The 17271-nt window shown below is 39.2% G+C and overlaps 1 protein-coding gene across 1 annotated transcript in view; it reads right to left on the bottom strand.

The window, feature by feature from the left end:
* The window catches only part of SLC1A1 (solute carrier family 1 member 1), a 50039-nt gene that overhangs the window by 31069 nt on the left and 1699 nt on the right, over window positions 1-17271 (bottom strand). Inside the window, exon 2 of the mRNA XM_063179621.1 lies at window positions 5350-5490. Coding sequence (XP_063035691.1) covers window positions 5350-5490 — 141 coding nt within the window. The remainder of the gene's footprint in view (window positions 1-5349; window positions 5491-17271) is intronic.

The raw sequence follows: 17271 nt of genomic DNA, 5'->3' as shown, positions 1-17271 counted from the left end.
TTCAGGATGTGACATTACCTTTTTAATTATTTAATTACATTATAATCCTAAAAAAGAAAACCACAGACTGCATTTTCAAAAATGTCTTGGTGATATATTTTGCATCATAGAATCATAGAATGGTTTGAGTTGGAAGGGAGCTTAAAGATCCTCTAGTTCCAACACAGCTGCCAAGGGCAGGGACACCTTTCACTAGACAGGTTGCTGAGAGCTCCATCCAACATGACTTTGGACAATTCTGGGGATGAGGCAAACACAATTTCCATGGGTTAACCTGCTCCTGAAAAGTGCCTCACAAACCTCAGAGCAAAGAATTTCTTTTCACTATTTAATCTAAACCTACTTGTTTTCAGTTTAAAGCCATTGACCCTTGTCTCAGCACTAGATGCCCATGTAAAAAGACACCTTCCAGCTCTCTTGTAGACTACATCAAGTGTTGGAAAGCTGGAATAAGGTCTCCCTGTCACCTTCTCTTCTGCCCACTGAACAAACCTGTGAACTTGCTGAAGAAGCACTTAGCTCCATCATCAGTCATTGATAAAATGTTAACCAGGACTGGCCCCAGTATTGAATCCTGGGGTACATCACTACTGACTTGTCTCCAACCAGACTTGTGCAACCTTCTGGGTCTGCCCATTCAGACAGGTTTCAATTTGCCTCACTGTGCAATTCTTTAACCTGTATTTTTTTCAGTTGATCTGTGGGGACGTTATGTGAGAGTGTCAAAAACCTTACTACTAAAGTCAAGTTAGACCACATGTCTTCTTTGAAATTTTGCATTTTCAGATCAAAAGCAAAATTCACACTTTCAAAAATTACTGTAAAGAAGCAAACAAAGAGGGGAATGAAAAATTTATGGAAGATCCAGGATTTGTCTTTAGCTATGACTGTAAACAAGACAGTTTGCCTTACTGTTAGTGGCAAGGCCACGTATTTCTGCATTTGGCGTTGCCTTTCCTAGAATGAGACCCAAAAGCATTTTCCTCCAGAGACACCTCATCATTCTTGATTAAATGTAGGATATGCAAGGAAAGCACCACAATCTGCATGATGGCTGGCGGTCTTTGGTGGGACCAGATGTGTTCTGAGGATGTCCACCTTGTTGGAATGCATGTATTATGCAAATGCCTATAGGGCCTGTATCTGATGATCACAGCTGTTGGACCTGTGCATGTGTTCACATCCTCAGTGGCACTTGGGGCCATAATATATTCAAAGCTGCTGCAGTTAAAGTAGTAACAACACTTCAGCTGGCCCAGAATGAATGTCTTTTTAGTTTACAAGTTAAGGGGATGCAATTAGCTCACGAGAGAAAAAACATCGTCATGTTATTGTGCCTTTACTGAAGGTGAAGTGTGTGCAGCAGAGACAATTACAATGGCTCATTTGGTACATAACTCTAACTAGACTGTGATGCTGAGTCCAAAGGCATCTAGGAAGTTTTGATGCCTTTGTAAATTTATGTCATGTCAAAATACTAGATTTTGGTTACAGGTAACAGCTTTGTGCATGAATCACCAAGACAAAACTGGGAGCAGTGGCTGATGTATGAGATGGTTATATGGTCACTCAGAGGTACCTGCATGGGCTGGTGAATTTGTCTGAGGGAAATCTTGTGGAGTTCAACAAGAAAAAATGCAGAGCCCTACATCTGGGCAGGAATATTGCAGGGAACCAGTGCATGCTGGAGGCTGACTGGCTGGAACAGCTCTGCAGAGAAGGATGTGGGAGTCCTGGCAGACAATAAGCTGACCATGAGACAGTAAGATCTCACAGTAAAGCTGGCCAACAGACTCCTGGGCAACACTGTGACAAGCACTGTCAACATGTGGGGGGAGGTGATCTCTCTAAACACATCTGTGAGGCCACACCTGGAGTACTGGGTCTAGTTCTGGGTTCCCCAGTAGAAGAAAGGGATGGACTTACTGGACTTAGTCTAGCAAAGGGCCATAACTATGATGAGCGTTTTGGAGCATCTCTCACATGAGGACAGCTGAGAGAGTAGGGACTGTTCAGTCTGGAGAGGAGAATGCTCAGAGTGACCTTAGTCATGTGTATAAATTGCTGATGTGTGGGAATGAGTACAGAGCCAGGCTCTTAGCAGTAGTGCCCAGAAACAAGACATGAGACAATAGTAAAAAATTTAAAAACCCATGAGATTTAATCTGAACATGAAGACACTGCTTTAGCTGACCCTGTGTGTTGATTTGACACAGCCTGCATTATTAGGTAACAGTAGACAGCCACAGAAGTGACTTCTGTGAGAAGCTGCTGGAAGCTTCCACCATGCCCGACAGAGGCAGTGTCTGATGGCTCTGAAGATGGACATGCTGCTGGCACAATTAGAGAGGTTGGCAACACCTCTGTGATGACATATTTAAGAAGAAAAGCCAAACAGCATGTGCAGTTTTTTCCAGTGGTGGCGACGAGCCGTAGCTGCCGCCATCTCGACGCGGCCCACGGCGGGCCTTGCCTGCCTGGCCGCCCCTAGGCAGCCACGCCGTGGGCAGAAGGGCAGAGGTGGTGGTGGCCTTTCCTTCCCAGACCCCACATGAAGGGAGATGTTAAATGGCGCCAGTGCCACGGCATCCATCACTGCCTGTGCCATGGCAGCAGGGTCACCTGGCCAGCAGCAGAAACACAACGAGTGACTCCCCAGCGTGGAACCTCTCGGCACTGTGGGATCCTGCAGGAATCTCAGAATTGGTAGAACTTGTTGACAATGGTACCTACACGGAGCAGTTTTTCTTCTAGTCAGAGAAGAGGAGGAAATGAGGACATGTGAGAGAAAACAACATGGTGGCATCAAGGTCAGTGATGCCTTGAGGTGCTCCAAGTGTCAGATGCAAGATGAGGACTGTGGTGAAGCAAACTGTCCCCCTGTAATGCATGAAGTCCATGAGGATGCTGTGATCCATGGGAGAACCAAATAGAGAGGGAGGGCTCCTGCTCCCAGAGATAGAGAGGGCCCTTACTTCCAAACCAGAGCAGCCTGTCCTAAGAGGCTGCAGCCTGTGGATGTGTGACCCACGCCACAGCAGTTTTGGGAAGACTCTTTGCCTGTGGGAGGGACCCCATGGCAAGGCAGAGAAAAGATTCCTCTTCCTGAGTGAACAGAAAATCTCAGGTGATGAACTGACCAGAACCTCCACACCCTGTCTTCCTCCACTGTCAGTGGGAAGGAGTGAGGGGCTGGCAGGGAAAAAGGTGTTTTAAAGGTTTATTTTACTTTTCCTTATCCTCCTCTGACTCTATTAATAATTAATTTATCTTATACCTTCAAATTTGAACCTGGTTTGCCCTTAGAGTATTTTTCTCCCAGTCCTTAACTCACAAGCCCTTTGTTAATTTTTTTTTCCCCTCTCCTCTGCCCAACTACAACAGAAGAAGGTGAGTGAATGACTTTTGTGGCTATCTGGTGTTTAGCCAGTATCACCATGACATCCTGCATGGGCACTGGATTAGATAGTTTCAAGAGATCCCTTCCAACCTCAATCACTCTATATGACTCTGTGTAAAAGAAGAAAAATGACTAGTATGCTTCATAACCATTCACAGGTTTACTTGTTCAATTCAAATGTGCATTTCTGATGCTTGGAAGGTTAACATACCTATTTTAAAAGAGGCAATATCTCATTAACATCCTGAGGATGGATATGGGTAAATAGCATCATGCACCGACATTTGTGGTTCATTTGCAAAGGCCTATATAGCCTATCGAAGTAGCTTCTGTTTTTACCTACCTTGCTTCCTTTCCCTTGCCTAAAATTCTAATACAGAAGTGTAGAAAAATATGGCCTTACTTGCCAAGGAAATTGGATATGCCAAGGTCAGAATCAGAGCATCTCGTTCTCACCATGAGATGCTGTGATTCTGACCTTGGCATTTCCAATTATACAGTCATTTTTGTATTTGACTGTAATCTGCAATCTGTAAAATCCAAGATTATGTTAGTAGTTACAAGTGCAGTTTACTCATACTGGAACATTATACATCAAGTGAGCACAATATTTTTTAACAGGATGATTCTTGTTTCCCCTCTAAGTGCTGGACAGATAGATTTAAAAAATAATTTCATGATTATCCTAATGATCCAATTTATTTCTGAAGACATGAGCCCAACTTCACTCACAAATAAAACCTTGTTCAAAAAAAGAAATATCTTAATCTTATCTTGGCAGTTACATTTAAACACAATAAATATCCTGGATATTCATTTTCCTGGATAGCCTGACACAGACTAAGGCTCTCCTCACCTTTACACACTAACAATTGCTTATCCTCCTTTCATTCCTTTGGACATAACCCTTGACTATTTTGTGACATCATTTCTCACTCTGCCTTTGGCAGCTTTCCATTCTGGATCTTGCAGCTCTTGACATTCTCCATTTCAATTCTAACACGGGGTTCATCTCACCCTACATTACAGATATGAATATCTAGACATGAATATGTTGTCAAAATAGAAGTTTTGTGGAGATGAAAAGGGACCAATGTGTCACTGTAAGAAGCTAAAAGAAAAGAGTCACAATCCTTGCACCCTCAGTAAAGACTTAAAGAATAAAGAGAAGTTTACTTGGCTTTCCCTTTTTTGAAAAAAGTTATTTCTAAGGAAAGGCTATTTGACATTCAGTTCTGTCTCCTTGCTTTGGGCTTTCTCCACCAAATCTTTCCGAAGTTTTCTCTGTGGGTGAAGTGCTAGCAAATTCTAGCACTTAGGGCAGGGTTCCAGCCAACAGCTTGCTTGCTTTTCCCAGAAGATGGAAGCTTTGCTTCTCTCTTTCCTTCCTGGCCACACAGTCTCCCAAGCACTTGCTTGGTTCAAGGGAGTTTTCAGTTTTGGGGAAGTACAAGTGGATTTGCAGAAGGGCTCAGTGAATGCTAGACTTCATGCAAGGTACCTCAGGGAAGTTAGCCGAGACCAAGGAAGTATAGGTCATGAATGTCCTCTTTGTGACAGAAGGCAATGAGATCAGCTCTCTCTTGCTTGTGAAATGGCATCATGAGACTGCTTATAACAGTTAACTCTACCTCAGAATATGTAGTTGCAGCTTTGGGCTTGCAGTGTGCTTAACCCACTTCTGAAAATAGGGAGAGAGAGATACAAGAATCTATAGATTTGCAAAGTTATTAGCTCACAGCTCTGTATAATGTTATAGATAATAGTGCTAATCTTTCTAAATCTTTTCTCATTCTCATTATATAAAGAAATAATTTAACCTAAAGGTATGAAATCTCTCTTTCTCAGTATAGAGTTCCATCAAGTTGTTTTTAGGGGTTATATCCTTTAGAAAAAAAGCTAACCCATAATGAGAGTCCCACAAGCCAACAGTACATTTTCATTCATACCTGCGATTATACTTGATATGATTAATGGCAGAATGATGAGTTTGAGCATTCTCATCAGCAATTCCCCAGGAAACGCAAAGTAGACCTTTTCCAACTTAGACAGACTGCCATATTCCCGTACCAGCACGCCAATCCCAATACCTAAAAGGGACATAAAAATGTTACACAAATTAGATGTAGTTTATAATAGAAACATGTGAGACAAGGAGAAAAAATAGCAGAATAAAAAGAGAAATAAACATATTTTCACAACTCTGGTACAACTTCTAAATCAGGTAAAATAATTTATTTCCTTTTCTAATAAGCAAAGTAATAACACATAATTCTGAAGCAAGATGTCTTTAGGTATGTCTTCAGAAAAATCTGATTAGGTGGTCTGATTATCAGTCCAGTCCAGTTCTGACTTTTTACCCACCTTCACCAGTTCTAGAAGACTCATAACTGGCATTTAAAAAATCAATAGACTATATAAACACTACCAAACACTAAAGAGAGATGGTGACATAAATACTTCAGATGATTTCTTTTGGTGAAAATAAGCCTACCCAGCAGCAACACACTCAGTAATTGCTGCTCTACATAATTAGGAAAGAGTGTGACTGTAATCACTAAATTAATTTAATAACTTCCAGGAAACAGAACAACAAAAATACACTCTGCTCATTTCACACTCATTTCACAACACAACCAGCCTAAAAATACCAGATTATAAATTCAATCAGTGATTGAGCCATGGCACAAGGAACCTTTATACATCCTCTTGTCTTTGGATTATATGAATTATCAGATAGTTCCCACTTCTGAGATAAATCACAGATAAGACTTCTACCAAAAGAAAAAAAATTATGAGTCAAAAGACAAAATTCCTCAGTTTGACAGGCAATAGCTTTATTTTCCATTCCAACATGATTTTCAAATTAAAATGACTGTTACAGGAAATGTGTAAAATGTTTTTTCTAGTCTAAAAAGCACTAGAACTGTTGTTTCACATAGAAGCTTGGTAATGCTTCAGTCCTGAATGAAAAGAGATCAAGAGATCCAGTTTCTAACTGGATCCAATGAAGGAACAAGTCAGAATTCTCCATCATCAAAATCAAGCTAAATGAAAATTAAAACAGATTAAAAACCAAGTCTTTCCTGTTAATAGAGTAATAGAGATGGAAAATTAACCAGATAACCTTCCAAGAAAATGAGCTGCTCTAGTCAACTATTAAGATTTCTGATCAAGGTATAATCTCTGCCAGTGAATACAGACAGCTTGAATTCCTTGGAGCAATCTTGAATGTTAATAGCCTTGAAGATATTTGCAATATTATGCAAATAACCTTGATTAAAGAATGATAAGACACAATGATATCTACTTCTCATCTAGGTACTGAATTAGATGAGTTGAAAATATTTACTCTGCACTTTTAGATAAGCCCAAGCAAGATAAAATTCCATTTGTAAAATGGTTACATGAGATGAAGTTAGTTGCTAAGGCTTTGATCCTGAAGGCACTAGAGTAAATAGCTGAATCTAACCATACAGGTAATTTCCATGTCTTCAGACAATGCATGTAACTTAGGGTAGACATTTGCTTAAATTGCAGCAAGATTGAACTGCATGTTTATGGCAAATTGTGTACTGCCACTTTACTTTCAGCAGGTATGACTAGGATGTGTTCTAACCATCTGCCTTTCATTCTATATGACTGCCATATTTGACCAGATGGAATTCTGATAATTGTATATTCAGCAGGATTGCTTGCAGGTAGAAAGATTCACCCTTGGTTTAATTCTTGAGGGTTCTATTTTCCACTTCTTCAGATTTCATTACAAAAACTTCCCACATGCTCTCAAAATTATAGCAGGGTTTCCTTAAGATGTTCCATCTATACACTTATACCTGTTCTGTTTGATTTTTTTGTTGAGGATATTATTTATCTAATGGCAATAGCTGAGAACAGAGTTTCAACAATCTCTTGAAATTACATTATTGCTCTCAATTCCTTATTCATGCAATTCCTTTACCCGGCAGCGCCCTTATATCCATATTAACTCATGTAGTATACCAAACTACAGTAAAATGCAGCTACTTTTTAACTGCAGTTAGCATCTAGCATATGCTGCTTGAATATATCATGGGAATATCAGAAATTTTATTTTGTAACAGTAACAAGAGAAGATTAGAAATTCATCAGAATAAACTTGCTGTTGTACAGGAAATGGACATATGTAGAACTTTTTGATCCTCTTCATAACCAAGTTTAACTTGGAAATTTCTTCTGGGAATTGCAACACACAAAAAGAAGTGTGGTTCAGCATAAACACATTTCACATGGTAACCACTGATTTTAACATCACATTGATTATAGCAGCCCAAAGCAGAGACAATATGTTATAAAAATCTCAATTTCTCTAGATGAATGCTACTGATAACTCCCTTATTTCTGAAATTAAAATCAACAATTACTTTTAACAACCTTAAAATACAGTCTTCAAAGCTGCTTCTATATATTAGGATTCCTTCCTTCTTATTTTTAATTTTTATTATTATTTTAATTTTATTTTTTTATTATTCTTTAATTTATGGAATAATTTGCTTGTACTTTTTGAAGAGCAAAATGTTATTTTTCCTACTTGCTCTCTTCATCTTTCCTGGAGGAGTTTGAACTCCACCTTTCTTCTCATCCACGATAAACTGGTTGTATTTCTTTTCCATCTCTTCTTTTTGCTTTTCCTTCTTGTCCACATGGCTAAGTTAGGTTATGATTTTTACCACAAGAGCAATCCTTTACTTGCAGCTCAATGACACATTCTGCTTAAGCTCCAGATTTCTGCAGTCTTTGGCAGATGTGAATAATGATGGTGGAATAAATGGTACAATCTCATACCTTTAATTTAAATTTTTAAGGAAAACATATCCTTGTAACTGTGAATAGTAGAGCACATGCTGTATAGCATGGGGTCTACATTTCCTCTCCCAGCAGCCACCAAGACAGCAAACGACAGGTGCAGTCAGATCCCTGAGTTTGCAAGCACAATGAAGGCCACAGGACAATTCTCACATGTTTTAACTCTTTGCTACTGTTCTCCTAGGTAACACACAAGGCTTTTTATAAGCTTGGTAACAGACAGAAAATCCTTCAAAGAAAATGTGCAAATACAGACGAAGTAAGTGAGGGGTGAGGATGAGAAGAACAAGAAAAACAGAGCAGAAGAAAATCACTGAATATAAGCACACCAAGTGAAACCCATTGGCACCCAATTTTCAGGGAGTCCCAGCTTAAAAAGCCAGAGGGAATGCATGTTTGCCCTCTATAGGATGAGCCGTTTTTCATTGTGCCACCCAGAAAAAGGGCAGCAGAAAGTGCTGCAAGGGGTTACCTAGCACCTGCAACTGGCTCCACTGTACATAGCACTAGATCCATTACATCTGCCAAGCCTGAGGCTTTACAGGACCTAGGAGATGATGGCTGTGTGTAGAGAGGAGGAAGAACCAGTCTTGCTTGTGTATTAATGGTCAGTGAGTCCACCACTGAAATTAGGTAAAATAGGCTTGGGAGACCATTATGTTGAGGTTTCTGTCTATCTGCAAAACAATTTCTGTGACATCTGGGTATGTGGTGAACAGTAATTTATTGCAATCTGATCTTCATCTGGAGTGTTTCTTTGCATATTGCTATTCTTTCTGAAATTTTATCTAAGGAAAAAGTAAATTCTTTGTATGGGAACGATTATAGGGCTACTACATTTTTCTTCAAGTGCCTTGCTGAAGTTCATGACACAGATTTGGAAAGGAGTAAAAAACCTACACACATTCTGTTCAAAACATTGGCATAATCTCCATGCTCAGTTATACTAGCACACATGGGGTGTGTCATAGATTGTCTGACGGCTATTGTAAACTTGTAAAAATATGCTGGCCATTCAGAAGCTCCCAAGCAACCCAACATGGAGACCATTTACAATTTTCCAGGAAGTCATAGCTAAACCCTGAACCCTTTTTTGTGAGGTTAACAAAATACAGATTTTGAATTTCAAAACTCAGAAACCCTGAGTATCTGAATCTGTTCAGGATATGCAGTATGACATTACAGTACTTATTTGCTTTACATCATTACTATTGTGGGTTAGTTGCTCTTCAGAACCTGATTACATCCCTGATAAGAATATGGTAAGATAGCATGCCCCTTTACTTTCTTTACCTTCACAGGTAGAACAACTCACAATTTTTGAAACAGATAACCTAAGTCCACATATAGACACGCTTGCTTCTGTTTCTCACTGAAAGAGAATGTGAAACAGAAAAAAAAAATTTATCCAACAGGTGGGACTCCCTCATGTTATTTGCATTTATGGATGAGAACACTGGTTTGGGATGCACAGTTTCTATTGACAGGGAGTTCTCCATCAATGTGCATGACACTGAAGAAACAACATATCACCTTCACCTCCCACTGACTTTATTATGCGAATGATCCTTAGGAATGAACCATAAAGGCAATGAGAAAAGGAATCCAGCATGTATTTCCGTAAAACTAATAATCTGTTTTGTAAAATTATCTGTTCTGTAGCACGTGTATTGCTCTGAAAAAAAAGCTGTGGTATTTATTTTTCCTGTTTTCTTAAAATTTTATAATGTGCAAACTCCTTCTCACTGAAGCAGTTAGTGATCCTGCTGATGCTGTTAGACAGTGTGGAAATTACAGGAATTTTGCTTTGACACAGCACTGAAAGAAGAAAAAAAAGTCACATTGTTCAAACCTGGTAATATTTAATTGAATTGTATCAATATCTATTGTGCTATTAACTAAGTGATTAGGCTCTTCATAATTTCACATTATATGCTGCACAGACGTGACAGACTAAAACAATTACTTCTATCATTTTGGTGAGTCTTAACTGGATTAACCTCACAGCAGATGGTTCATGGAACTGAAAAGGCTAGCAAACAAAGTTCACTGACTTGATTTCAAACACAATACAAAATATTCAATATAAACATGTCAAACTGCAGCACAGGCAGGAAGGAGTTTTGCAGTGTGGTACATTCTCAGTCCTTTAGAAATATTTTATAAAACAATTTTGTCTGCTCTCTCCATAGAGTTTCTCTTATCACTGGCTGTCTCAGTGCAAAGAAATATAGTGCCAACTACAGAACACTAAAAGAGAGAGTGTGGAAGAATATATTACAAAGGCTTATAAACATATTATTTCAGCTCTTTTGCATTGTTTTTAATACTTTCTAATATTACACATTTTACTGTTTTACACTCTATCTTCCAATAAACATACTGATGTGGATTGAAAAAAGATGATTCTTGGAAAAACTGCAGGCAACCACTAAGGTATAAGGGGTATAATTACATGGTAACTAATCTTAACTCTATGGCTGCTTGTGTTAGCCAGACTACCAGCTTGCTTACAAAGACATGTGAAGAAAAGTTCTCTCAGAAATCTTCCAGAAGAGAGTTTCCATATCAGCTCTTGATTTACTGAAGAATATTTAGTAGCAATGTATAAGAGAATGCTTGTCCTCTGCCATGGTGAGACCCCCTGATGCTCTCAGATTATCCTGTTGAGGGTGCAGTGGTTGTAAACTCCTTCACACAAGTAGCACATTGTTATCTGACTGCAGTGTGAGAAAAGTTCAGGAAGTTCAGGAAGACAGTGACTCCATGTGATGGACCTTCAGGAATGAAGGCAAGGTGGAATGCTGGCCAGAGGGGTAAAAATCAGCTACTCCAGTGTAGGTGCGCTCCCTTTACTCACAGTAGGTTTGAAGGCCACTGCAAACAGCAAACCCACATAACTCCTGCCACTTTCTGTGCTGCAGGAGCCTGGAACAGGGCTGATAACACAGGGCAGCCTGTAGCAGTCACCACTAACACAGAGCAGCCCCTCTGCTATGCAGCCCTGCACAAGGCACACCTCCTCCTTCCTCAAACCAAGAGCAGTTACCTCACTCATCCAGGAAAAGGGAAATAGTGGCTATTTTCCTGTGACTGTGTGACCACAGCTCTGCTGAATCTGAACCAGTACTCCCTCCAAACATGCAGAGGGCTAACCAGCTTGATTATTTAACCATGTCTCCTACTGGACTCTGGGTTTCCTCTCCTTTATCCAAACAGTGTAGATGAATTCCACCTGCACATACTTTCCAAATATTTTCCATGTGCAGATGAAACTTCCTTCAGAGAAAGCCAAGAAAACAATATACAGGTGAATGAAGAAAAAAACCTTTCAACTGTGCTTCATCTAGCTAGAACTCTAGTAAAGAATCTACCACTAAAAAATAAACTGTCATACCAGAGATAAGATTTTTTTCTTTCATAGTTTCAAAAACTTGTTAATTTATTATATTTATGAAGTAGTGTGCTTACAACCTTAACATAACAAACTTATTTATTTTATAAGCAAGGTCATGTCATAAACAAACAATCTGGGGAAAATGACAATTCTGTCCCAGCAGCTATGCAACCTACATTTCTTCATGGATTTGGATGTGTCCTGGTGAAAGCACCTGTTCTGTTGGGAAATACTGTGTGAAACTCATTAAGGTTTCAGGAAAAGCAAAATCAGTTTCAAACATACATGAAGGAGGACTATAGGGTAATTAAAAAAAATGAAGAGCCTACCTTTTGAGGGGAGATGAAGGAGCTTATTTTGTCCACCATGGATGAGTGAGGTAGGAATATAGAAAATGGTTGAATACTAGTGATGGAGTAATATTTTAATTATTGGATGCATAAATAGTGAAACAGTACATTTACAGTGGAAGTCGTAAGGCTTTCAACCATTAGATTGAAGAATCCAGCTTCCTAGGAGGATGTACAGCATCAAATGGCCTATATAACGTTAAGATGGAGCATGGCATTTAACAGAATTTTATCTACAATGGTGCAACCCAAAGCAGCAGAGGCTAGATATGATAACCCAGAGGGTATCCTTCTATCTCTCTATTCCTGTGCTTTACAGTAAAATTGAAAGGTAACCTGACAACAGTAACTGGTCTTTCTTCTTTTGCAGACCTTCCTTATGACCCCTTTCATATATCACTTCTAAAACCATTACCCTTCTCCTTCATCTCATCCATCTATGATGTGTGAGCCTTCTTTAATTATGCAGTCATCCAGACATGTATAGGTCTTAGTGCTTCCACAATGTCTCCAAACACACTACAATTTATAAAGCAGTGTTTTTGTTTAGACCCCTTTTCTCAATCGTTTCAGAAATTCATGTCTCTCAGTTGTAGCATCCAATGTTTTGCTTATATGGCCCGACACACTACAGTACCATGGGCACCATTACAATGCCACACACAAAACACCAATAATTTCTCCTCCTTCCTTATAAAACCCCACTGATTTTCTGTTCTCTTTCCACAATGTTTTGCTTGCTATCCCAAAGCTGCATGAGCACCTTTGTACATTGATAGCCCAAGAGATATTAGCTCAGTAGAGCACATCAGGAGAAATGCATCTTTACTTAAGACCCCTAAAACACACAAGAAACTAAATGGTTGGAAGCGGTATAAGAAAGGTGAAAGGCCAGTAACTGGAAATATCTGCCAGATTCTAAACCTTGTTATTACTTCATTCATGAGAGAAAAGGACAGTAAACAGGACATTCTGTTCTAGTTCTCCCCTTGCTGGAAGAGCAATGGAATGATTGTGATAGAGATAAGCAGATGGAAAGGCAATTTAGTGGACACTAAAGATAGACAGATAGCAAAATGCAGTAACATTGTTATTCTGAAACTAATGAAGATTTCAAAGCCTTGAGAAATCAGATATATGACCCAAAAAAATAGCTCAGATTAAGCAAGGCCAGGTTGTTCACCATTCCAAAATAATGAAAGGACCACGAAATTTGAAACATCTTCAGATGTGATACACATGTGTTCTCACTGGACAAGACAATGTTGTGGGACTATAAGCACAAATGCCTTGCACAAATCCTATGGGGCATTTATAGGAAAAAAAAAAAAAGATTTCTGAACAGTGCAACTGTTGTTTGCAAGTAGTCTCAACCTGAACATTATCTTTTTTAATGGGGTATATAAGATTAAAGTGTCTTTATGCTTTGTTTCTAAAATGTAAATATAAAAGAAATTCTTGCAATTACATTGTAATTTTTGCAATTACATCTTCCCTTAAATAATATTGGGAAATTTGATACAGTAAATATTTACTGATACTAATATTGGGGTTCTTGCTTCAAATGTAAAAATAATACCAGTAGACTTTGGTAGTTTGGGGACTTTTCAGAGTGTAAATTGACATTAAGCTCACCCTTTCCAAAGATTTTAAAATTCAGCTCTAGTGATAGTTTCACTTTACTCACATAAAGTGAAACCCAGAGACTGGGTTAAAACAAACAATAAAATTGGAAAATTTACATGCCAGAAGAAGAAATAAAAGATGGGTTTTCTTCGCTTCAAAACAGCTCAAAAGAGGCATCATGCTTAACTTCAATTACCTTTGAATTCTTCCATTGTCTGACTTCCTGATTTAGAGAATTTCTGATCCTCAGTGGCATGTTAAACTGTCAGATGAAATTATTTGTCACTACACATTTTATTTTCCATTGTTAAAATTAAATTCAGACATTTTCTCAGAATTGCTGTGTTTCATACATTTCTGAAGAGATCCCATCCTATATCAAACTGTTGGCAAGTGTTACAGAGAAACACAGACACAAGAATCATCACTGTCTAGAGTGGCACAGAAAGTCACAAGTATCATCTTTGCTGTTCTGAGGCACAGCAAGAAGAAAACAGTTTTCATTTAAATCTCCATGCTACCACAGTTGATTCAAGATATCTGGTTTTCATATTTTATAAATTCCAAATTAATAAAATGCTGTGCTTTAGAATTCAAGAAAGAATTTGAATGCTTGGCTTACATTTATACTTGTCAGAAACAAAGCAATAATTCTTTTGTTTTATTATATTCTCCTTATTCCCCAAGAACTTCTTTCTTGCTGGTTTTGCTAGCATATTTCAAGAGACTATAAATCTGCTTCATTGTTTGGAACCTTACCACTATATTGTGCAAGCAAGAAATGGTACTGAAGACAGCCTAAACTAACCTAAGAGGCCACTTTTTGATATGGTGCAAGGAGGGAGAGAGGGAAAATGGTGAAACTTTACTTCATATCAAGACTAGGATTTTGCTATTTAAATTGCATTTGCTAGAGACAGAAGCAACTTACTGACAGAGAGTTAATACGTTTTTGGGGTTTAGAGGCTGCAGTCAACATCTGCAAAAAAACCTCAGGAATATTGTAAGCTCCCTGGATTCAGGCGGCCTTCTACATAGGGAAAGGCCATCAACAGAGTGATAGGTTACTAATTGTTCTGTTGTTGTCTTCACCCTATGAGACATTCATTCTTGTATGAGTGCACTGGTGGGCTTCCAGTAATGCAGAACTACTGCTATTAAAACCAGCTGTCAAGTCCCCGTGTCAAGTCTGATTACAGAGAGAGCACAGCCCTTAGTTTAGCAGGTATGAATGGACCTGATTTGTCTAGAAACAAAGAAATATTCTTAAAGTGAGATATTACTACTTAATATTTTTATATAATAACTTCCATTAACATTACAGAGAATAAAGGCATATAAACTGCCAGGGGGTATCATAAAATACAAACTAGAAGATTCAATGGCTAGTGCACTCACCAAATTCTGGAAAATCATTTTAGTCACAACACTCAAAGTTTCTGCAATGCTGGTGTTACAACAGGAACTATGCCTGTTTAAATCTCACTCTCAAAGGCAGGCTGATGCCAGACCAAATCTTTCAACAATGGAACTGCACAAGCAAAGCATCTGATCCTGCAGAGACTGAATAAATTCACTTCAGAGGTGGAAAAGTCAGTCGTTTAGGCATGCTCCAGCCTCAATACCTGACCCCCGCCCTCTCTTTTACTCCGGCCCCGCCTTGCATCGCCGCTGGCTGCAGCTCGCGTGTTCGCGCCTTCTCCGCCCGCCCGGTGCCGGCCGTGCTGGGCCACCTCGGACAGCTCCCGCGGCACCCGGCTCCCGGCCCGCACCAAGGCTCCTTCGGCGCGGCGCCTGCCCGAGGCGTACAGCGTGAGGACCGTGTACACTCGTGAAGAGGACAACGATGAAGGAAGGTAATGGCAGAACACAAAAGTGTTTGTCGCCGCCTCTCACTGAGACCGCACTGGCACACCCCTGATGAACAAAGGGCTGAAGAAAGGACACCTGAGATTCACAGTCTTCGGTGCCATTAGCTTCCTCCTTCTTTATCAATCTCAATACTGCATTTCTCACATTTCCACATAAATACCTGAACAACTTCAGTGTCCCACATGTGTGCTGTTGAAATAAGCCCAATCCCAAGTCACAGATAGGTTTAGAGGTATCTTAAGTTCTGAATATGTTTAGGAAGTGACAGACACTCCATTCAGCAATTTAAAAAAAAAAGTATCTGCAAATTTAGGTGAATTGAATCCCTCAGAATAATCTTTCCCAGACACTGTCACATAATCAGCCTTTTCCTTTCATGACTGGTTTGTCTGTGTTGCAGCAGTGACCTTTTTGAGACAAAGTGATGACAAATAAGAAATGCTCTATGAGAAACCTGTGAAGTGTGACTTAAACTCTCTGTATGCAATTACCCTTTGGACGCCTGTTTCAGGGTGAGTAATTTTCAGGGATATTTCCAGTTGATTTTGCCTTGATTGTATAATGTGGAAACAATTTAACTTTCTATAAAATGGGCTGCAGAAGCACTCGAAGCAAATTGACTTGTACACTACTTTTGTTAGCTCAGTTGCTTTGGGCTCAGTAAGGTCAATAGAACAACAAGATGCAAGATTTTTGCACCTTTTTGCACCTCCTTTTGCAGATATTTGTGTGAGGCTGCTGCTCTCCTGGTTTCACATCTCTTCACATCAGCTTAGTGGCCTAAAGCTGACTCTCTTCTAAGGCAAGGAAAATAACCACTTGAGCCTCAAATTTTGTTTTGTTTGAATGTGCATTCAGGTGTTTTTACCCAAAAAACATGACACTCCAGATATTTTGTGTACAGATTTTAAATTACACCCTCCACATACACAACTGCTATGAAAGAAGTTCTGGTACATTTGAAAAGGGAAAGGACAGGCAAAATGTTGAATGTTTAAGATAATAATACTCTTGAAGGAAGCAGTGTTCAGAATTCTGAGGGGTTTCCATTTCTGTCTCTTTTCAGAGCTGCACACAAGTAATCAGAAAAACTTTTCAATTTAGTAAGGGTACTAGAAAAGATAAGCGTATTTCAATTGGATGCTGAACGTGGCTCTGAGGATGATGAGCAAAAATCATGATTCCATACGATGGTGCAAGAATGTCAGGTACTTTGCAAGACAGCTGGACAGTTTTCACAGCATACTTTCACAGCTTGATGCATTTATTACTTCCATACACTTCTGAAAAGCCTATTTTCTTATTTCAAAATGATGTGCCACTCTTCTGCTCATAAATGCTAAATTGTTCTTCCAAACTAACTAGATTAACAAACCTCAGACCAATTTCCCAGAGTATATTAAAAAAGAATAAATATGTAAATTTAATTATGAAGGGTTTGTGGACTGTAGGTATACTACAAACTTTCCTCATGCTGTAGTAAAGCAATAATATATAATTTAACTTCATCTTTACAAGGGTTTCACTGTTCTTCTCGTGTACCTTACTTCACCTATGAGAAATACAGGAAATGCTGCAGATACACAGTTCCTTGAAAAGGTAATTTGGTCCAAGGCTCACAGAATTACGATGAAGACTCTCTTTGACAATATTATAGAGCTCCCCTGAGATATGGATTGTTAATTACAGGGCAGCAGGCAGAGAAGTTGAAGGACATAGCAGGTGCTGGGAGACTGTCCTCTTACTGGGAATTCCTATTGGGTATTAGGGGAATTGGGGTC

This window comes from Melospiza melodia, chromosome Z (genome assembly GCF_035770615.1).
Source record: "Melospiza melodia melodia isolate bMelMel2 chromosome Z, bMelMel2.pri, whole genome shotgun sequence".
Taxonomy (NCBI): domain Eukaryota; kingdom Metazoa; phylum Chordata; class Aves; order Passeriformes; family Passerellidae; genus Melospiza; species Melospiza melodia.
The sequence above is the reverse complement of the archived record's forward strand: the minus strand, read 5'-3'. Positions and strand labels throughout refer to the sequence as shown.